The sequence below is a fragment of the Neoarius graeffei genome, chromosome 7 (genome assembly GCF_027579695.1).
Source record: "Neoarius graeffei isolate fNeoGra1 chromosome 7, fNeoGra1.pri, whole genome shotgun sequence".
In the NCBI taxonomy this organism is placed as follows: Eukaryota; Metazoa; Chordata; class Actinopteri; order Siluriformes; family Ariidae; genus Neoarius; species Neoarius graeffei.
The window spans coordinates 26,756,951-26,780,800 of NC_083575.1; the positions used below are offsets into that span (position 1 = coordinate 26,756,951).

Below are 23,850 nucleotides of genomic sequence, written 5' to 3' on the forward strand. Positions count from 1 at the left end.
CAAACATGTGTTGTGCAGATCAGACTTTGATAGATCCCTGTTCTTTAAATAAAACAGGGTGCCCACTCACACCTGATTGTCATCCCATTGATTGAAAACACCTGACTCTCATTTCACCTTCAAATTAACTGCTAATCCTAGAGGTTCACATACTTTTGCCACTCACAGATGTGTAATATTGGATCATTTTCCTCAATAAATAAATGACCAAGTATAATATTTTTGTCCCATTTGTTTAATTGGGTTATCTTTATCTACTTTTAAGACGTGTGTGAAAATCTGATGATGTTTTAGGTCGTATTTATGCAGAAATATAGAAAATTCTAAAGGGTTCACAAACTTTCAAGTACCACTGTAGTTTTAACATGAAGTCCATTTTGTTGAAGTTATCAACTGTTCATGACAACTGCAGTCCTGAAGTTATCATGTCAACTGTAAGTGTCCAGAGCCATCTTCCAAGTGTGACTTTCGACTGTCCATATGGGGCTGTCCTCTACAGAAGCAATGTGATGAGACTCCAGACAGACATAGAGCATTAGGATGGATGAACATTAGGCATTAGGATGAAGAACAGAAGACGTCAGCATCACTGGTGTCTCAGGATCGACATGTAACTCGAGAGAGAGGGAGAGAGGGTTGGGTTCTATAGTTGAAAAAAATCTTCAAAGAGGAATTTTATGTCTTCTGCGTAATCTTCTCAGTTATTGGCAGGAGGGATTATTTTTTGCTGTTCTCTTTCTTCACTGTGACAGTAATACTAAGCCTATTCCTGTCATGCTGTGTTTTCACATTGACTTTCCCAGCTGTGTCCTGTGGGAATCCTGGAACTCCAGCCTATGCTAGGATCGTGTTCAGTGATGGAATGCACTTCTCCAGCTCGGTGTCATATGTCTGCTGGGAGGGCTACAAGACCACAGGCCTCACAACCCGCCACTGCACCACCAACGGCACATGGACTGGCTCAGCTCCGGACTGCACAGGTCAGAGCCGAGGCCACCTCTTTAAAGCAGTAGTCCACGCTGAAATATTGAATAAAAACCAAGAGGAAGCCATAATCTGGGATATCATGTAAACTGTTTACTGTGGGCTTGCTTTCATTTTTTGCAAGCAATTTCTTCAAGTGTTCTTATGAATCAATGAACAGTTAGCAACCAGGCAGAATGAAGAAAACTGCGTGCTAATTAGTGCTTGTAGCTTCCATTCACTGTGGCATGCTTGATCATGGCATGCCTCCATCTATTTTTTTTTTTTTGTTAAGGGTTAATGAAAATGAATAACCACAGACTATGATGATATGTTGATTACTGGTTACATTCATTTTTGATTGCTCAACGTGCTTAATTGATCTAATAGTTGGTAACCATAAATTAAAATATATAGTCATGCAAAACACATAGTGGTGATTGGTAATTGACTGGACTATCCCCTGAACCCCTGTGGCTAAAAGAATGCGTTTACATGTTCAGGCTTATACTGTCATGTCTTATGCCGAGTTGTCATCATGTTAAAAAGGTGAGTAGATATAAATCTGAACTATCTTAATGGACCGTGTTGTTGTAGTTATCAGCTGTGGAGATCCTGGTCCTATTGCTAATGGAATTTACATGGGGAATGAGTTCACCTTCAATAAAACGGTCCGTTATCGCTGTAACCCTGGTTACATCATGGATCCTCCAGGGCGAGACACTCTCTACTGCTCCAAAGACGGCACGTGGAATCAGACCAAACCAAGCTGCAGAGGTAAACGCATGACCAAAAGATATATTCAGAAGCAGTATATTACTCAGATGCCCAAAACACAGTAAATGCAAACGAAATTAAATCTTTAGTTAATGGTTAAGATTTAACATGGTGGTAATTGGCAAAAGAGTGGAGTTAAAAATGCAAAATAGGATTAATAAAAAAGCAAAAGCAAAATGGGCTCAATTTCAAAAACAGAAATAATTTCCATTACTTGTATACACTGATTAATAGTTTGACACTACAAAGGGCAATTTTTTCCCCAGTTAGCTTTATACACAAGCACAGTTTGGGAAGAAACTAAAAGAACAAATGTTTAGTGACATTACATTACATTTAAAGGCATTTAGCAGACACTCTTATCCAGAGTGACGTACAACGTACCCAGAGCAGCCCGGGGAGCAGCTGGGGGTTAGGTGCCTTGTTCAAGGGCACTTCAACCAATTCCTGCTGGTCCAGGGAATCAAACCAGCAACCTTTTGGTCCCAAAGCTGCTTTTCTAACAATTAGGCCATGGCTTCCCCGATCATGGGTGTTTTGCCAAATTTTGTAATTGACAAACACAATGTTGAAATCTCTGATCAATTTATTTAGTTGGTTCATTTATAGAGAAGTGCTTGGATGAAAACAGCAGTTTTGTGAGTTTTGTCAATTTGTGACATTAATTGTTCGAAACTAATTAAGGAATACTAATAATGAGTTACTGCTATTACCCCAAAGTGGATTATTTTCCAATAACGGCATGTCCTAAAGTGTTTTATTCCATCTTTTAACAAGATGATTTGCCAACAATTACACTTTTTTCAATGAACTAAAAATGATTTTTTTTAAAATCTGTGAATAGTTATATTTAATGTTACGGAATGTCAATGAGACAAGTTAGTTCCTGTTATCACTTACATTATAGCAGCTAAAAGTATTAATTCCCTCACCAGGCTCTCATTCGAGTTAAGACAAAAAAAAAAATGTGGTCTGTCATGTTACAAATAACCAGAAAGCACAGACTGTTCTGCCCTGAAGATTCTCTCATGTCAGGAAACTTAAGCTATGGTCACATTACAGCTCACAATGCTTTGCGATGGGTTATCGATGAAAATGAGGCATTTTGGAGGCGAGGCATGGCGATATACAGGCGAACTAAAAGTTGTGGTCAGACAGCAGGTGAACACTTAACCATCACGCCTTCACGCGCTAGAGTGGCCACACTCACTCACAGGACCCAGTCATTACGGGAAACACTTGATTCTGATTTGAGTGCAATCAGCATGCACATACAGTGGTGCTTGAAAGTTTGTGAACCCTTTAGAATTTTCTATATTTCTGCATAAATATGACTGAAAACATCATCAGATTTTCACACAAGTCCTAAAAGTAGATAAAGAGAACACAGTTAAACAAATGAGACAAAAATATTATACTTGGTCATTTATTTATTGAGGAAAATGATCCAATATTACATGTTTGTAGGTGGCAAAAGTATGTGAACCTTTGCTTTCAGTATCTGGTGTGACCCCCTTGTGCAGCAATAACTGCAACTAAACGTTTCCGGTAACTGTTGATCAGTCCTGCACACCAGCTTGGAGGAATTTTAACCGATTTCTCCATACAGAACAGCTTCAACTCTGGGATGTTGGTGGGTTTCCTCACATGAACTGCTTGCTTCAGGTCCTTCCACAATATTTCGATTGGATTAAGGTCAGGACTTTGACTTGGCCCTTCCAAAACATTAACTTTATTCTTCTTTAACCATTCTTTGGTAGAACAACTTGTGTGCTTAGGGCCGTTTTCTTGCTGCATGACCCACCTTCTCTTGAGATTCAGTTCATGGACTGATGTCCTGACATTTTCCTTTAGAATTCGCTGGTATAATTCAGAATTCTTTGTTCCATCAATGATGGCAACCTGTCCTGGCCCAGATGCAGCAAAACAGGCCCAAACCATGACACTACCACTACCATGTTTCACAGATGGGATAACGTTCTTATGCTGGAATGCAGTGTTTTCCTTTCTCCAAAGAAACGCTTCTCACTTAAACCAAAAAGTTCTATTTTGGTCTCGTCCGTCCACAAAACATTTTTCCAATAGCCTTCTGGCTTGTCCACGGGATCTTTAGCAAACTGCAGACGAGCAGCAATGTTCTTTTTGGAGAGCAGTGGCTTTCTCCTTGCAACCCTGCCATGCACACCATTGTTGTTCAGTGTTCTCCTGATGGTGGACTCATGAACATTAACATTAGCCAATGTGAGAGAGGCCTTCAGTTGCTTTTAAGTTACCCTGGAGTCCTTTGTGACCTCGCCGACTATTACACGCCTTGCTCTTGGAGTGATCTTTGCTGGTCGACCACTCCTGGGGAGGGTAACAATGGTCTTGAATTTCCTCCATTTGTACACAATCTGTCTGGCTGTGGATTGGTGGAGTCCAAACTCTTTAGAGATGGTTTTGTAACCTTTTCCAGCCTGATGAGCATCAACAACACTTTTTCTGAGGTCCTCAGAAATCTCCTTTGTTCATACCATGATACACTTCCACAAACATGTGTTGTGCAGATCAGACTTTGATAGATCCCTGTTCTTTAAATAAAACAGGGTGCCCACTCACACCTGATTGTCATCCCATTGATTGAAAACACCTGACTCTAATTTCACCTTCAAATTAACTGCTAATCCTAGAGGTTCACTTACTTTTGCCGCTCACAGATATGTAATATTGGATCATTTTCCTCAATAAATAAATGACCATGTATAATATTTTTGTCTCATTTGTTTAACTGGGTTCTCTTTATCTACTTTTAGGACTTGTGTGAAAATCTGATGATGTTTTAGGTCATATTTATGCAGAAATGTAGAAAATTCTAAAGGGTTCACAAACTTTCAAGCACCACTGTAAGGGCACAGAGACTTTGCAAAGTATTATCATTATCACTGTCCTAGCTTCATGAAATATACCCAAACCCATCTGCAAATATTCGCTGGATAGTTTGCCAACAACAACATTGCCACCAAATTTCAATGCATGCATTAAAATTTTTCACGATGTTTTTGGCCACTCATGAGGCAGAGACACAAAAAAACACAACAACTTGCAAACCTCAGAGAACAACTGCCGTGTATTGCACGATTGGTGGTGATGCTACCAATTATTCAATGGCATGTATTCGCAAACCCATCACGAGCTGTATTGTGACCAGGGACTTATTGACTGTTAAATAGTTGATGACAGAGAGTCCTTTCAAAATCCGCTCCTAAAATGAAATCTGGTGAAATCCCTCAGTGTTTGCGTAAGTATAACTGATTAGTTATGTCTGTGAAGTGATTTTGCTCATCGAAAACTCCATTATTTCAACTATTATACTGTTTTCATTATTAAATAACATTTTAATATATTTATTAATAGACTTGGATTATGTGGAGCATCTGGCATACACATCCCTGTGTAAGGGTTGTTACTATCGAAAAAATAATGTATTGGCATGAGCGCATTAATATAAACCTGTGATGTGAGTTACAACTAAAACGACTGCAGAGTTGCTCTTATAGAAAGTGGACTGACACCTTCGACAATGCTGTGGTTTGAAACTTTTTAAAGTGTCACAGATTGAAAAATTCGATGTTTTTGTTAGCATTGTGGAAAGGTGCAAAAGCACCATCAGTTTATTTCTCCATTTCCCTGCCATTTGAACACATTTATGCTTCAAGACAGATGACACCAGTACAGACAAAAAGTGTAAAAATTGCTGCCAAGAGAATGGTTTAGATGTGAATATCACAATGCCAAACTGGAGTTGCTGGAATCTCCACATTAAAAGCCTCTTTGATCTTGTGTCAACTTCTGTCTCCAGTTTTTACCATCATTCCCATAGCAACAAGAGGATTTTTTTCAGTTGTACACACTGTAGGAATAATACCTGCAAAAAGTGTAAGATCTCTGTTATCAGATGTCAGCTTTGAGTCACATACACAGCCAGTGAACACATGCCAGCTTCTGGTTTTGAGCTGTCCGATCTGCAGCACACATGCTGGGAAAGCAGTGGATTGAGAGAGAAATTCTGGTTAAACTTCTCTTTCTACTCTCATCTGATTCCGAAGCATGCATACATGCACTCCTAACCCTATATCTGCAAATGACATATAACAGTCAAGGAAGAGGATGGCATTTGAATAATGCTAAATGCTGACAGAAGGAATCTGAGAGGTTACCTTTGGATCATGATGGCTGAGACAATGTTAATGACAGTTACATATTTTGTGCATGCAGTGATCATGTGCGGCCAGCCCCCAGCTATTCGCAATGGGAAAGTGGAGGGCTCTGATCTGCAGTGGGGCTCTAGCGTGGCCTACAGCTGTTTCAGTGGATACCAGTTATCTTCTCCTGGAATAGCCACATGTGAGGGGAATGGAACATGGCGCGGTGAAATCCCTCAGTGTTTGCGTAAGTATAACTGATTAGTTATGTCTGTGAAGTGATTTTACTTGTCGAGGGAAGTATAATTTGCTGGACAACAATGGTGAGTTTCTATTTTTGTGGTTATAAAGTAACACTGCATTCTGACATAGATAGAAGGACTCAAAAAGTGAGATACCCAGAATCTACTGATGCCATGGAATATTTGAAACCATGTGGTCTAAAATTGTGCAGGTACTACCACTTCCAGAGGCCTTCTCTTAGCACAAGGCTCTTTAGGAGCAAACAATTCTAGGAACTTATTCAGGGGAGCTCTCCAAGAACTACACATCTTCAAGGGCTTTTATTTCTGTTTGCATTCACACCGCCAGGAGCAATACTGAAGTGAGGCAAGCTCGCTTGCTAGCATGACATTAACAGCAAATGCTTGTGAAGATTTTTATTTCACTTACAATCCCAATTTTAAAAAAGTTGGGACACTGTGCAAACTGTAAATAAAAACAGAATGCGATAATTTGCAAATCATGGAAACCCTAGATTTCACTGAAAATAGTACAAAGACAACATATGTTGAAACTGAGAAATTTTCCTGTTTTTTGAAAAATATCTGCTCATTTTGAATTTGATGTCAGCAACATGTTTAAAAAAAAGTTGGGACAGGGGCATGTTTACCACTGTGTAGCATCACCTCTACTTTTAACAACACTCTGTAAACGTTTGGGAACTGAGGAGACCAGTTGCTTTAGTATTGAAAGATAAATGTCCCATTCCTGCCTGATAGACAATTTTAGTTGCTCAACAGTTCGGGGTCTCCTTTGTCGTATTTTGCGCTTCATAATGCAGCAAATGTTTTCAGGGGAGACAGGTCTTGACTGTAGGCAGGCCAGTTTAGCACCTGGACTCTTTTACCACAGAGCCATCCAGTCTTAATATGTGCAGAAAACAGTTTGGCATCGTCTCACTGAAAGAAGGAAGGCCTTCCCTGAAAAAGATTTTGTCTGGATGGCAGCATATTGCTCTGAAATATGTATGTATCATTCAGCATTAATGATGCCTTCCCAGATGTACAAGCTACCCATGTCATGTGCACTAATGCACCCTCATACCATCACAGATGCTGGCTTTCGAACTGTGCATTGATGACAAGCCGGATGGTCCCTCTCCTCTTTAGCCTGGAGGATGTGGTGTCCATGATTTTCTAAAAAGAATTTCTACTTTTGGTTCATCAGATCTTGGAAGACATTTTACATGGGTAGACATTTTACACAAATTTTTAAAAATGCCGGTTGCCAGTGCTGGATTGGCTCATGTTTGGCCAAGAACCGTACACTTGCATCACTTATGGTTCCTTTTGTGCTGGGAGAGTACCTACCCTGAGGTAGGAATTTAAAAACGTCCCTCAAAATGGCGAATGCGTGATCTCCAGATATTGGAGTGAGTACTTTTTCTGATGCACTGCTTGGAAGCCTCTCTTATGATTTCAATAAAGCTTTGAAATTAGAGTTCATTGCAAAACTCATTTTGCAATTCTAGGCCAAATGTGGATGTTTTGCTCCTCAGCTTTGTCGATTCATTAAACATGATCCAGGGATTTCCCATACAGGGATGTATGGAACGTGTTTGGCTTTTTGACATGAATGTGCAAGATGCAGCCTTTGGCAGGTCATTAAACTGCAATGACATTTCCAACACAAGTGTCAACATGTCACAAATACGTCCTCCTGCTAGTTCTTACCATTTGCAAGATACACAAGGTGCCTGGCCCCAATCTGCTGGTAAAGCCTACAGGTTTTGAGTCTAATCCTTTGACACAGTGTCAGAGGAAATGTTAAAAGTGCTAGGAACTTCATGCCCCAAATGGCCTGTCATCTACAGCTTTCAGGAGAAGGGAGAAGCAACTCTCACAGAGCAGTAACGATCCTGGAAGCAATTCTGTTTGCATGAAAATTTAAGAAGTGCAACAGCCTGACAGACAGCACAAGAACATGAACAACCTCAGAATTTGAATCATTTTTATTTGTCAGTACACCTGGTGCATGATTTTTTTTTTTCTTGGCCCATAGATACCAGTAGCTGCCTGTATCAAGTATATAATATACAAGGGGTGACAACTGTCTGAGGAGCAACTGGCAATTCTTTACTATTCTTACAGACAGTGGAATTGCATTCTACCTGTATTCTGCTCCAACTATACTGCGTTAAGCACATATTGCTATTTTAAAGGTGCTGTGAAATGGTGGAAAGGGTCAACCACTGAGCTGACAAAAAGCTTGGGACTAAAAAAGGAAACTTCAGTAACAGCATTTCCTATGTTAATAAATTAAGACACTTGTGTCAGAGCAGGTAAATTATGTGGAGAGCATTGAGACAGTTGACATATCATTAGATCCCCAGGTGGTTTTGCTATAGGGTGTTTTCACACCTGTGCTGTTTAGTTTGGTTAAATCGGACTCTGATTTGTTTTCCCCCTTGGTGGAATTCATTTGAGCAGGTGTGAACACAGTAATTGCACTCTGATCCAGACCAAAACAACCACACCAAGATTCTTGAGAGGAGGTAGTCTAAATCTGGTCCCAAACAAACTCTGGAGCGGTTCATTTGTGGTGGGAATATGATCTGACATCGATCCGATTCAGCTACATGTTTGACATGTACAACTCCAATGCCAAAAAAGTTGGGATGCTATGTAAACTGGAAATAAAAACATCCATCCATTATCCATAACCGCTTATCCTGTGCAGGGTCGCGGACAAGCTGGAGCCTATCCCAGCTGACTATGGGCGAGAGGCGGGGTACACCCTGGACAAGTCATCAGATCATCACAGGGCTGACACATAGAGACAAACAACCATTCACACTCACACCTACAGTCAATTTAGAGCCACCAATTAGCCTAACCTGCATGTCTTTGGACTGTGGGGGAAACCGGAGCACCCGGAGGAAACCTACACAGACACGGGGAGAACATGCAAACTCCACACAGAAAGGCCCCCGTCGGCCGCTGGGCTTAAACCCAGAACCTTCTTGCTGTGAGGTGACAGTGCTAACCACTACACCACCATGCTGCCTAAATAAAAAACGAATGCAATAATTTGACAAATCATGGAAACCCTATATTTCATTAAAAATAGTACAAAGTTAACATATCAAATGTTGCAATTGAGAATTTTTCTTGGTTTTTTGAAAAATATATGCTCATTTTAAATTTGATGTCAGCAACACGTTTCAAAAAAGTTGGGACAGAGGGATGTTGACTACTGTGTTGCATCACCTCTACTTTTAACAATACCCTGTAAACATTTGGGAACTGAGGAGACCAGTTGCTGTAGTTTTGAAAGAGAAATGTTGTCCCATTCTTACCTGATATACAATTTCAGTTGCTCAACCGTTCGGGGTCTCCTTTGTCATATTTTGTGCTTCATAATGCACCAAATGTTTTAAATGGGAGACAGGTCTGGACTGCAGGCAGGTGAGTTTAGCACCCGGACTCTTTTTTTTACTGTGGGACCATTCAGTTTTAATATGCACAGAAAGCGGTTCGGCATTGTCTTGCTGAAAGAAGGAAGGCCTTCCCTGAAAAAGATTTTGTTTGGATGGCAGCATATTGCTCTGAAACATGTATATATCATTCAGCATTAATGATGCCTTCCCAGATGTACAAGCTGCCCATGTCATGTGCACTAATGCACCCTCATACCATCACAGATGCTGGATTTTGAACTGTGCACTGATAAGCTGGATGGTTCCTCTCCTCTTGAGCCTGGAGAACGTGGTGTCCATGATTTCTAAAAATAATTTCTAATTTTGATTCGTCAGACCTCGGGACAGTTTTCCACTTTGCCTCAGTCCATCATAAAACAGCTCGGGCCCAGAGAAGGTGGTGGTGTTTCTGGATATTGTTTATATCTGGTTTTAACTTGCATTTGTGGATGCAGTAATGAACTGTTTTCACAGACGCTGGTTTTCTGAAGTGTTCCTGAGCCCATACAGTGATTTCCACTACAGACACGTGTCTGCTTTTAATGCAGTGTCTCCTGAGGGCCTGAAGATCACAGGCATCCAATGTCAGTTTTCATCCAATGTCAGCCTTGTGTCTTGCATACACAGATTTCTCCAGATTCTCTGAATCTTTTAATGATATTATGTACCATAGATGATGTGATCCCCAAATTCTTTGCAATTTTACATTGAGGAACATTATTATTCTTAAATTGCTGCACTGTTTGCCCATGCAGTCTTTCACAGAGCGGTGAACCCCTCCCCATCTTTACTTCTGAGAGACTCCGCCTCTCTAGGGCTACGTTTACATTAGACCGTATCTGTCTCGTTTTCTTCGCGGATGCACTGTCCGTTTACATTAAACCGTCTGGAAACGCCGGGAAACGGGAATCCGCCAGCGTCCACGTATTCAATCCAGATCGTGTCAGCTCCGGTGCTGTGTAAACATTCAGAATACGCGGATACGCTGTGCTGAGCTCTAGCTGGCGTCTCATTGGACAACGTCACTGTGACATCCACCTTCCTGATTCGCTGGCGTTGGTCATGTGACGCGACTGCTGAAAAACGGCGCGGACTTCTGCCTTGTATCACCTTTCATTAAAGAGTATAAAAGTATGAAAATACTGCAAATACTGATGCAAATACTGCCCATTGTGTAGTTATGATTGTCTTTAGGCTTGCCATCCTTCCACTTGCAAGTAGTAAGTGATATGCGCTGGGATCACACACACAGCGGCTCAGTCCCGAATCACAGCTTGTGCACTTCACTCGCGTGCTCTGTGAGCTGCGCAGGGCCAGAGTGCGCACCCTCCAGAGGGCACTCGCTGTTCAGGGCGGAGTGATTTGGAGCGCAGGATGCCTGCGGAGCCGAGCGTATCCGTGTATTGGTGTTGCTGTGTGCACGCGAATCGTGTATTGGTGTTGCTGTGTGCACACTAATCGTTTTAAAAACGTTAATCTGATGATCCGCTGATACGGTCTAATGTAAACATGGGCTAGAATGCTTTTTTTATACCCAATGATGTTACTGATCTGTTGCCAATTAACCTAATTAGTTTTTTTTTGTTTTTGTTTTTTTTAGGATTGCACAACTTTTTTCAGTCTTTTGCTGTCTCTGTCCCAACTTTTCTGAAATATGTTGCTCACATTAAATTCAAAATGAGCATATATTATTCAAAAAACAATAAAATTTCTCAGTTTCAACATTTGATATGTTGTCTTTGTACTATTTTCAATGAAATATAGGGTTTCCATGATTTACAAATTATTGCATTCGGTTTTTATTTGTTTTACACAGCGTCCCAACTTTTTTGGAATTGGGGTTATAAATGCTGAACATTAACTCTCTTGTTGTCTGAAAACAGCACGTCATCTTTGCAAAGTGTAAAGCAAAGTAGAAATATGCCCTAGTCCATAGAAATATGCCCTAGTCCAAAACACAAGACATTCTTCCTGTATTGATTTTCTTGCTTCCACCCCCAATATGTCTGACCATTAAGCAGAGTGAATATTCTCACATGGTTTTATGTAATGCATTTTTTTGGTTCGCTTGGATTTTTCCCTGTGTGAAAAGAAATCGAACCAAGGGGAAAATGCTCCAAGTTTACAACCCTTTCAAATGATTCAGAGCAGAGCAAACAAGCCATCTGTGTGAAAATGTCCCTCAATGAAAAGACTGCTTTGTACAAATAACATGGCTTCATATAAATGTGTGTCATTAAAGCTGTATGCCAGGCGTCACGGTGGTCCAGCAGGTAGCATTGCCAACTCATGGCTCCGAGGTTTGATCCTGAGCTCATTTTACTGTTTTATGTGGCATTTATGTGCATGTCCACATGGTTTCCTCCTTCCTCTCAAAAGCATGCCAGCAGGTAGACTGGCTACACTTAAATCACCCATCAAGGGTGTATTCCCACTTTACACCCGTTATTCCAGAATAGGCTCTAGATCCACCGCGACCCTGACCAGGATAAAGCATTTACTGATTTACTTCCTGAGAATGAATGAACGAACGAACGAACGAACGAACTGTACTCCAATGTAGAAAATTGGCCGTCTCAGAAATGTCATGATTTTTGTATTAATATGAGAAATTTAATATGTACAGGGTATGATCAGGGTTGCCAAATATGCATATTAAAAGCATATCTGAATAGCTGTTTCAGTGAATTTATCCAATTATCTCGTAATTTTAATTCACTTTGGCTGTATTGCTAAATTTATACAGGTATACAATAAAACAGACTGTTGTTAGCTGACTAAACATTAAATACTACAATAATTCAAAGACATTATGCACAAACAGCAATTGTATGATAAAAATGTGCAATTAGCTTTGTAGCTAGATGCATCATATATCATTTTACACACAATGCAGTTCAGTGGTAAGCTCAAGGGTAAAAGGTACAGATAAGGTGATGAATAACATGCATTGTATTTGCTACAGTATTACCGTAGTGGGAGAACATGCATGCATGCATACATACATACATACATACATTGCTTACTTACGCTTACTTTGCTTAAGGCAGTCCGTCATTGCCGAATGTATGTATGTATGTATGTATACATACATACAAACATACATACATACATACATACATACATAGATGGATGTACTTGTGATGTCAGATGGACTAATAAGCAACAGACTCCGTATTCATGACTGCAACTGTTTTGAAGCAGGAATAGAAAATGTTAAGCTCATGTGGTAGACAGCCATTAGTGACTGTCTCACTGTTGACCCTGCTTTTATATTCAGGGCTTATCTATTCCCTCCCAACTGTGCTTTGGTTGGTTTGGAGTTACTGCTAAATTGCCTTTCTGTCTGGAGTTTGGCATTGTTATTTGCCCTAATGCCAGGTTGCAGATTGTTCCTTGTGCCTGTCCATGTTTCCAGAAGGTGAATTTTTCTGTTCATCCATAGGGTTTTTTTTCCCCTTATGGAGCGTTCGTATATTCTTTGTCAGAAGAACTTCAACACTTGAGTATTATTGATATTGAAGACTTGCATTCTTACTTAATCATATTTTAAAAAAAAATACATTTTTATTTCAACCTTCACAGTACTCATTACATTTTTTTTTACAAAGGTAAAAAAAAAAAATCAAGCCAGTGACGGTGTGCTATACATCAATTAAATATGCTTTAATTTAACATCCAATCATTTCAGTTTATCAAGTTCATCAGTGTCAAAAAAGCACAAATATATCATCTCTTGTGACCTCCTCAAACTACACAATGTTGTTAGCCCTAAAGTGCACATCACGGGTAAATTCAGGAGCAAGATCAATGTAATTCTCCTATTTTATATTAAACTTTGGTCAAATATCTGTCACATTTTGCATTTTGTGCAATTTTTTTTTACCTTGCGCAATACCAGAAAAATTCAGTTGAAATCAAACCATTTGAGGCGAATTCATCTGCCTCTGAAAAAACTTGGCATTTGGATTTCCCGGCAAACAATGATTTTTGTGATGTCACGTGTGGGACGCCTCCCTCTGAATCCTACATCAGCGCTGGTTTGTTTATGAGAAAATGACCGTATTATTTACATCCCCGGTGTTGTCTCCGTCATCTTCACTACTTGAATCATCATCAAATCCAAACAGATGAAGCCCCAATTCTGACATCTCATTATATTCTTCATCTAAAGGTGAAGTAACATTGCACTCAGGTGACAATTCCATATTTCAATGCAAAATCGCTAGCTGCTAAACTTAGTCTACACAGGCTGTGCACTGAAACCGTGCAAGTTCTCGCAGCCTGCTGGCACTTCCACAGGTGATGTCACGAATCTGGATCCAGACTCCCTTGGGATTTTTCCAGACGCGTTTTGTTATTTTATTTTTTTTCTGCTGTAGACAGATGGCCTTGTGCAAAATTACCCTTCTGGATGAGTGTGTAAAGGGACATACTTTCATATAAAAAAAACGAAATTGGTCCAGGATATGCACTTTAAGCTAATAGTCCCCTTGCGTGTGACGTCACACATCATGTGATAATTTCTCCTGGGGGACAGCCTGACATCATCTTTCCTGTAAGCAAGGCTCAAGCTGTCTTAAATATGGTTAAATTTTTGTGCTGTTTTTGGTTGTTCTAATTGTTCAAATCAAGAAGAACAACAACAACTTTATTCATCACACGTACACTTGTGAAATTCCTCCTCTGTATTTAACCCATCTGAACCAGTAAACACACACATACGTATACCCAGAGCAGTGGGCAGCAATGCTACAGTGCCTGGGGAGCAGTTGGGGGTTAGGTGCCTCACTCAAGAGCACTTTAGCCCAAAGCCACCCCATGTTAACTTAAACGCATGTCTTTGGACTGTGGGGAAAACCGGAGTACCCAGAGGAAACCCACACAGACACGAGAAGAACATGCAAACTCCACACAGAAAGGTCCCTGTCAGCCACTGGGCTTGAACCCAGAACCTTCTTGCTGTGAGGTGACCGTGCTAACCGCTACACCACCATGCCACCCCTAAGATGAACGATAAAGATAAGATAAGGAAAGCTAAAAGGTATTACCGTCTCCCTGAAACTTTGTGTTGAACTTCTGATTGTGTCTTAGGAACTTGAGTTGGATATTTCTTTAGAAAGGAAATATCTCTGATCCAGGAGTAGGAGATTTTTTTTTTTCCACAGCAATAAGAAGAACTCCGCATGCCTTTTTATCTGTAAGGGTCAGTGAATCCCTTTCTTTCACTCCAGCTTCGAGCCCACGGCAATGATGCTTTGTGAGAGCAGCTCTCTCCAAGGCCTGCCATACAGTCACGGTGTGCGGCAATGATCTTGCCATTTTTTCACTGACAGTCCACAGAGTTAAAGGTTTTTCAGTCATTCTTTGCAAGTGGTTAACCTGGAATAGGATATAGGTTGTATTCAGTCACATGACTTTTGCTTGCAAGTTTACTTCCAGTGAATGAAGTGGTGGTCAGGCAAACCGATTTGGCCGCCAGCATGCAAAGAACTTGTGAAACCGTCTACAACTATTTTCGCAGTTTGGAGGTCAATACAGTTCAGAAAGTTGCTCTTTGCAATGGAGTAGATCCTTACACGGTAACAAAGAATGATTTTTCCTATGATTTGAAAAATGATCTATCCATTGATAATTAGTATGAGGTGTAAACAAACCACAGCCGCTCGATTCTCAATCCTCCCTGCTCTTCTCTTTCAGCAAACAATGCTTTTTTTTATTAAAACAGAGAAAATGCAGTGAGAAGGTGCTTTCCAACATCTATGTAGGTAACACTCGGCTACAAATCTGCATCATCACTCCAATCGTGTATAGGAATTTTGTACCGGTATGGATCGTAACTGCTAATAAACTCTAATTTCCATATATATCTATCCTTTGCTTCTTTCTGACTTAGATTATCCAAGTAATCTGGTAGTAAAGATTTTTTAGCTGTAGTTTTCTTCAAACTACAGACATCTGACATCTTCAATACCGCTTGTCTTCAGTATGTAAACAAAGTTCACTTGTCTGCCAGGACAAGGATTCCAATGGTTGCTAATGTACAGTTGTGTTCAAAATAATAGCAGTGTGTTTAAAAACGTGAGTAAAGCTCAAAATCCTTATAATAGTTTTTATTTCCATGCATTGGGAACACTGCACATTATATTCTACATCAAAACATGAAGAAAAATGTATCAGTATTTTAATTACTTTACAGAAAATGAAGAAAAATGAACATTGGGCTGTTCAAAAAAAAAAAGCAGTGTCTGCATTTTTCATTACAAACTCCAAATATTTACTGTATAAACTGAAAAAATCTTAAGGATTTAGTATTCCTGTGAATCACTAAACTAATATTTAGTTGTATAACCACGGTTTCTGAGAACTTCTGGCACCTGTGAACAGGTATTCCAGCCCAGGATGATTTGACAACATTCCACAGTTCCTCTGCATTTCTTGGTTTTGCCTCAGAAACAGCATTTTTGATGTCACCCCACAAGTTTTCTATCGGGTTAAGGTCCGGGGATTGGGCTGGCCACTCCATAACTTTCATTTTGTTGGTCTTGAACCCTGATGCTGCTCGCTTACTGGTGTGTTTGGGGTCGTTGTCTTGTTGAAACACCCATTTCAAGGGCATTTCCTCTTCAGCATAAGGCAACATGACCTCTTCAAGTATTTTGATATATGCAAACTGATCCATGATCCCTGGTATGCGATAAATGGGCCCAACATCATAGTAAGAGAAACATCCCCATATCATGATGCTTGCACCACCATGCTTCACTGTCTTCAGAGCGTACTGTGGCTTGAATTCAGTGTTTGGGGGTCGTCTGAAAAACTGTCTGCGGCTCTTGGACCCAAAAAGAACAATTTTACTTTCATCAGTCCACAAAATGTTTCTCCATTTCTCTTTAGGCCAGTCGATGTGTTCTTTGGCAAATTGTATCCTCTTCAGCACGTCTTTTTTTTAACAGTGGAACTTTGCGGGAGCTTCTTGCCGATAGATTAGCTTCACATAGGCGTCTTCTAATTGTCACAGTACTCACAGGTAACTTCAGACCGTCTTTGATCACCCTGGAGCTGATCATTGGCTGAGTCTTTGCCATTCTGGCTATTCTTCGATCCATTCGAATGGTAGTCTTCTGTTTTCTTCCACGTCTCTCTGGCTTTGCTGTCCAATTTAAAGCACTGGAGATCATTTTAGCCGAGCAGCCCATCATTTTCTGCACTTCTTTACAGTATACGTTTTACCTCTCCAATCAACGTTTTAATCAAAGCACGCTGTTCTTCTGAACAATGTCTGGAACGACCCATGTTTCTCAGGTTTTCAGAGAGAAATGGATGTACAACATGTGCTGGCTTCATCCTTAAATTAGGGCCACCTGATTGACATCTGTTTTTTCACAGAATGAATGACCTCACTAATTAAACTCCACACTGCTATTATTTTGAACACGTCCCTTTCACTTAATTATTCGATTACACAGACTCAGGAGCATGCATATCATGAATGTTGGGTCTGTTGGTTTTCTATGACTCTACTACACCTACTGGTAAATTATTTGCCATGTAGTAATATAATTTCCACCAAAAACAGTGATTGATCTGGTTAGTCGTGTTGGACTGCTATTATTTTGAACACAAATGTAAGTGTGACATCAGTGCAAGGGGTCTATACGTTAACATCAAGATCACATGTGCATATGTTCTTTGCTTAATGCCAGACTAGAATAGCATCAATTGCAGTAGCCAAGGTAAACTGGCTACACAGCAAGTCAAATCCTATCTAATGGTAATTATTGGTTATTTGATTAATTCATTAGAAAATTACACAGCATTAGTCATCCGTATAACCAGCAAGCTTACAGAGATTGAAGTTTTTTTTGTTGTTTTTTTTTCAGGAAAATGACTTTAAAATGAAAGTTTTGATTTGTAACACCATTGTTGAATGCTTTTAAAGTGAATCATACATTTACATAACGATGAGAAGAAACTAATTTAAACTAGTCGTGTTTCATAAGGTGATTACACACACACACACACACACACACAAAGCAGCATTTAAGCTACAGTCTCACAGATAATGGATTTAATGCCACTTCCGCCAAGGACATCTAGTTATAGTGGCTAATTAAAGTTGCTAATTGTCCTCTGTTTAAACGCAAGCTCCACTGGACCGAAATACAAACCCTCGAGCTGATTTGGTGAACGAAAGAAAGGACAGCATAAAAAGTAGATTTGGGTTCAACCTGACTGGTCACCATCAGAAAACAGTTTGCTTGGAGGTGCTCGAAGTGATTAATTAATGCCTTGTATCCAGCCAATTTGTGCATATACATACATATATATATTTTTTTACAGGAAAAATGGTATGCTCTGTCAAGTGAAACACGTAAAAATGTTATTTTCTCACATAACAAATGACTATATTAAAACACATATATAAACTTTATATCGGTACCAATTTTACCATGGTGGAGTTGGCTGAAATCGTTCATTCTGTCACGGGTCTGATTTGTGCCCTGTCCAGCGGTGTTATGTGGGGACCCCGGAACCCCTGCAGAGGGCTACAGAGAGGGGAATCAATTTACCTACAAGTCTGAAGTATCGTTCTACTGTCGTTCCCCCTACCTGTTAGTGGGCTCCTCCAGGAGAGTGTGTCAGGAGGATGGCTCGTGGAGTGGAATGCAGCCTTCTTGCATTGGTGTGTAATCCAGAGCTATGAACATCCTTATCAACTTGGGGAGTGGGATTTAAGCTCTGTGGTGGTGTTTTAATGTTTAATTTACGATTACAGATCCAGCATATAATGCGTGTAAGGATCCAGGAACGCCTGCGTATGGAATTCCACTGCAAGCTCAGGGATTTATGGTAAGGGTAGGAATCCAAACATTGGCAAAAAGTTTGTTCTGTCATGCATGTCATAATTACCATGAACTTTTATTTATTTATTTTAAGGTGGGAAGTAAGGTTTTCTTCAGATGTCGAAAAAATTATCATGTCCTTGGGTCCACCACCAGAACATGCCTGGAAAATTTGACCTGGAGTGGCATACAGCCGGAGTGTATAGGTAAGGACTTTTCATCAGAACAGGACACAAGAAAAATGTATTTCGAAAAACAAGGATTAAAAAAAGGATTGTGAGCGAGAATTTCACTATGTCCATTTTGACATTTTTGGGTTTATGACACCACCTGCACTGAAACTGTTAATCCTATAGCAGCATTTATTTATAAAACAAAGTATGAATCTGCTAGCTGATTGATTGATTGATTGATTGATTGATTGATTGAATTTAATAAATTCAATGTAAATACATACAAACAATTGTAAATACATTAAAAATACATGGATGGCACAAGAAAGTGAAAACACTTTTCCATTGTGGTCCATAAAATCAAATGACAAAATGAAAGGAAAATATAGAATGTAAAATTAAAATAAAGAAAAATCTGGTGTGTGTGTGTACATGTTGATGACAAACAACATGAGTAGTATAAATAAATATCTCATCTCATCTCATTATCTCTAGCCGCTTTATCCTGTTGTACAGGGTCGCAGGCAAGCTGGAGCCTATCCCAGCTGACTACGGGCGAAAGGCGGGGTACACCCTGGACAAGTCACCAGGTCATCACAGGGCTGACACATATGGTCCTTTTCCACTACCCTTTTTCAGCTCACTTCAGCTCACTTCAGCCCGACACGGCTCGCGTTTCGACTACCTTAGAGCAGCACGACTCAACTCGCTTCAGCCCTGCTTAGCACCCAAAACTCGCATGGTTTTGGAGTGGGGCTGAAGCGAGCCAAACCGAGCCGAGTGGGGCTAGGGGCATGAGGAGACACTCCCCTGTGCACTGATTGGTGAGGAGGAGTGTCCTCACATGCCCACACACGCCCCGCGAGCACTCTGGGATCTGTAAACACCATAAACCCGGAAGAAGAAGAATTACGAATTACGAGAATTTCTGAAGCCTTATGCGCCTCGCCTCATCTATACGCTCTTGCCAGTATCTGTTGGCGTTGTCGGTGACAACAAGCCACAGCACCAAGACCAGCAACACTAACGACTCCATGTCCTCCATGTTTATTGTTTACTCTCCGGGTCGTGAGACTACCGCTTAAAAGATCACTGATGTCACTGTTTGCGCCGCCTAACGACATCACGTGACGTCCACCCACTTTCGCTAACTCCACCCAATGTGTCCACCCACTTCCAGCCAGCACGGTTCAGCGCGGTTGTAGTCGAAATGCAACTCCAACAGCCCCGCTCAGCTCGACTCAGTCCAACTCAGCACGGCACGGCTCAGCCCAACTCAGCCGCGTTGGTAGTGGAAAAGCAGCAATAGACACAGACAACCATTCACACTCACATTCACACTCACGGTCAATTTAGAGTCACCAGTTAACCTAACCTGCATGTCTTTGGACTGTGGGGGAAACCGGAGCACCCGGAGGAAACCCACGCGGACACAGGGAGAACATGCAAACTCCGCACAGAAAGGCCCTCGCCGGCCACGGGGCTCGAACCCGGACCTTCTTGCTGTGAGGCGACAGCGCTAACCACTACACCACCATGCCGCCCCATAAATAAATATAAATAATATAAATATAAAAAGATGATACTGTACAAAAGTACTTAGTGCAAAATATGAGTAAACAAATACCTGTATCAAAATTAACAGGACAAAGACAATATAATAACAGAGGACTAATTAGATGATGACATAATAAAAGGGTTGAGTTCATCCTCTAAAAGCTGTTGAGATAAAAAGGTTCGGAACAAGATGTTTGAAAGCACTTTTGGAAGACTGAGACTGTATATGACTAGGTAAACCATTCCAAAAGCAAGCACCAGTATATGTGAAAGAGGACTGTCCAAAAGATCTAACAGGGATAAACAGAGAGAGGGGGCCTGAATGGGTATTATGGCAGGAAGAGTTTGGAATAAAGGCAGATGTTGGATATTGTGGAGCATTACCATGAGTAATGTTGTGCATGTGATTTAATTTAAGCTGTTTGACTCGCAGGCTCACTGGCAACATCTTGACCTGCTCAAACTCAACATGACCTATATGGATCCTAGGAGAGGCACTGAGTAGATATCGAACTATTTTGTTCTGAGTTGTCTGCAGACGATCTTGCTTTTTCTTGGTAAGACCAGAGTACCAAGAAGCACTGGCATAGTCAAAATGACACTGTACTAGAGCTGACACTAAAAGCTTTATGATGGTAGCCATGTCAAATTGTCTGGTCTGTCTATACAGGAATTTAAGTTTAGTGTTGGATTTGCTAATGACAGTGTCAGCGATTTGGCTCCCTGATAGTGACTGGTCAGGAACAACTAAATATTTAACACAGGTTTTACTGGCAAAGGTTTGACCATCACATGTGACGTCTATAGACTCAGAACTATGAAGTCTCCGTTTGGAGCCAAAGAGTCTTCCCAAGATGGGGGGATAGCTTGTTATCAATAAGCCTTTGAAGTATGTCAACAGTATTCTTTCTAGCTACCAAGAGGGTAGAATCGTCTGCTTACAATAGCAGTTTACTATTTACTGCGGAGGGCATATAATTAACATAGCTAAGGAAAAGCAAAGGGCCCAATATTGAGCCCTGTGGGACACCACAGATCACATTAGCAGGTGTAGACAGTATGCCATCAACTTCCACACACTGCTGCTTATTACTTAGGTAGGCATGGAACCAGTTAACAGCAGGTTTCTGAAGCCCCATGGCTTCAAGCTTCATAACAAGAATACTTATGGTCCACAGTATCAAAGGCTTTTTGTAGATCTAGAAGTATCATATTTTGTGTAATTGCCTTTGTCTTGTTCAGACTTAATATAGTCAGTGAGATGAATTAAACAAGTATCTGTTGAGTAAGAGGACCGGAAACCTGACTGGTACTCATATAAGAGTTTATGATCTGTGAGGTACTGATTGAGTTGGTCATAGACAACCTTCTCAATCAGTTTGCTAATGCTTACAATGCTGAGAATAGACACAAGCCGATAACTACCAGCTTTGGTTTTGCTGTTTTTCTTGTGTATAGGCGTGATCTTAGCAAACTTAAGTTCAAAAGGGATCACCCCAGTGGATAGGGACAAATTTAGAATAATGTGAGTGGGATTGTTATGAACTTGGCTCTGTCCTTAAGGAAACGTGTGGATAAGAGGTCTAAACCAGTAGCCTTATTCGAATTTAGAGAGAGGAGGAGCCTATGGACAAACTCCTCAGTGATTTGTTGGAAATTGAACGAAATGTTTGAAGTATGACGATAACTGTAAAATTCATGCACATGATCAGAACCATATTTGCCAGTAGCAAATACGGTTATAAAGCTAGATAAAGGCTAGTGTGATTTATTCTTGTCTCGCTGTGATCTTCATGAGGAGGTGAGGCCCTTTAGAACTTTAGCTGAGATTACCTTCTAAAGATGTGAAATAGGTAAAAAATCAATGAATGAGGGCTTGTTTGAAGTAAAGCTGATTGCTTGATAATAATTTAATTCCTAAACAGGATCAAGATCAAGAACGCATACTTTGGAAGTAAGAATTAAAGCTAACTATGATCAAGTCACATGGATTGTTAATCTGTAGGCAGGTGACAATGTGGTTGAAATAAATCCTTGCTACTCTTCAGTCATATAAAGCAGGAGTTCTCAAACACTTTTGCAGCCAGGGATCCATTTAATGATCAAATTAATTTTACAGACCCCTTCTGAACATAATCCAACCATTCAAATATTCCCTAGAACTGTATTACAATATACATAATTATTATACATACAGGACACTTTTTCGATGGAATAAAAACATGTTCTATTCCCTTCTAGCGGGTTTCATTCATTTGGTTTGATAGCATGCAATATTGTTAGCATATCACATCCTACATGTATTACATCACTCTACCCAATGAAGAATGTGCGTTGAATATAGTTTACAATATTGCATGGTTGTCAAGACAACATGATGTCACACGTTGGAGACATAAAACTTCTGTGCTAGCGAGTGACTGAGACAATTTGTAAACAAACATGGCCGCCAGGCTTGCTTTATTAAATACGGAAAATTTTGAGAAAATTTTGAAAGAGAAAGACGCGTTGAACATCTGAAAGAAGTGTATAATAATAATAATAATAATATTGGCTGGCTTTTTTTGTGGTCTATTGTGGTACTCATCTTCGACGAGGTCAATATCATGCTAGCTGAATGGAATATACCACGAACAAAAGCCATCCAATATTATTTAAATATTCAGAGTATTTACTCAAGGCACAGAAGTTTTATTCCTGAGGTTTGGATTGAACTCCTTCAATTCAATCAGTCATTCAAACAGGCTGAGAGCTTGATAATAAATATGACTTTGATCATGGTGGGAAGTGATGTCCACTACTTTACCAAAATAATTTAAAAAAAAAAGGTCACAGACCCCTGGTGATGCTTCATCAACCTTAATTTGAGAACCACTGATAAAAAAAAAAAAGCACCTTTACTTTTTGAGCCTGGATGTGTGAAGACAGGTCATATATTATGTAAAGTGTACTTAAAGCACATACCGGACCACTCCCACCAACACCACAGCACTATCTTGGCCTGCAAAATAAAAAAAAAAAAAAGATTTCCTTCCCAGCCTCACACGTTGCATCTGTTATGTGCAGCTCACACGTGCCGACAGCCTGAGACACCAGCTCACGTGGATGTGAGGGCCATTGACCTGCCTACACTGGGCTACACCCTCATGTACACGTGCCAAGATGGATTCTTTTTGGCCGGGGGATCTGAGCACAGGACGTGCAGGCCAGATGGCCGGTGGTCGGGCAAACCTCCTGTCTGCAAAGGTACTGACCCTTATCTGTGCTGCGAGTAGAAAGTGATGAGTAGAAACATTACATCCCAATCTTGCATCTGTTGCTAAGGTTGGGATTTAACAACATTTGATGCATCTGTGATGTATGCTATGCAAAATTAGCAATCATTTCTAACTAAAAATTTGGCAGTCGTCCAAAATAACGGTACAAATACTGCAACATCTGCTTTTTACAAGTGCAAGAGTAAGGTACAAGAAGTGCTGAACTTCTAGACAAGAAAGTTCTAGTGCCAACTGAACCAGTGACAGAATAATACTCAGTGTAATATTCTGCTGAAGTACCAATACTCAACTAACAGCTACGGAAACAAACCAACCGTACTAATGAACTGACAAAGCACAACTAAATAGAAAAATAAAATGCCAACGGCTTACCCC

At 40.3% G+C, this 23,850-nt stretch overlaps 1 protein-coding gene across 1 annotated transcript in view; it reads left to right on the top strand.

The window, feature by feature from the left end:
- csmd1a (CUB and Sushi multiple domains 1a) overlaps positions 1–23,850 on the top strand; it is an 800,422-nt gene that overhangs the window by 753,295 nt on the left and 23,277 nt on the right. The window contains exons 57-63 of the mRNA XM_060924925.1: positions 804–980; positions 1,561–1,740; positions 5,995–6,168; positions 18,134–18,307; positions 18,401–18,474; positions 18,562–18,673; positions 23,264–23,443. Coding sequence (XP_060780908.1) covers positions 804–980; positions 1,561–1,740; positions 5,995–6,168; positions 18,134–18,307; positions 18,401–18,474; positions 18,562–18,673; positions 23,264–23,443 — 1,071 coding nt within the window. The remainder of the gene's footprint in view (positions 1–803; positions 981–1,560; positions 1,741–5,994; positions 6,169–18,133; positions 18,308–18,400; positions 18,475–18,561; positions 18,674–23,263; positions 23,444–23,850) is intronic.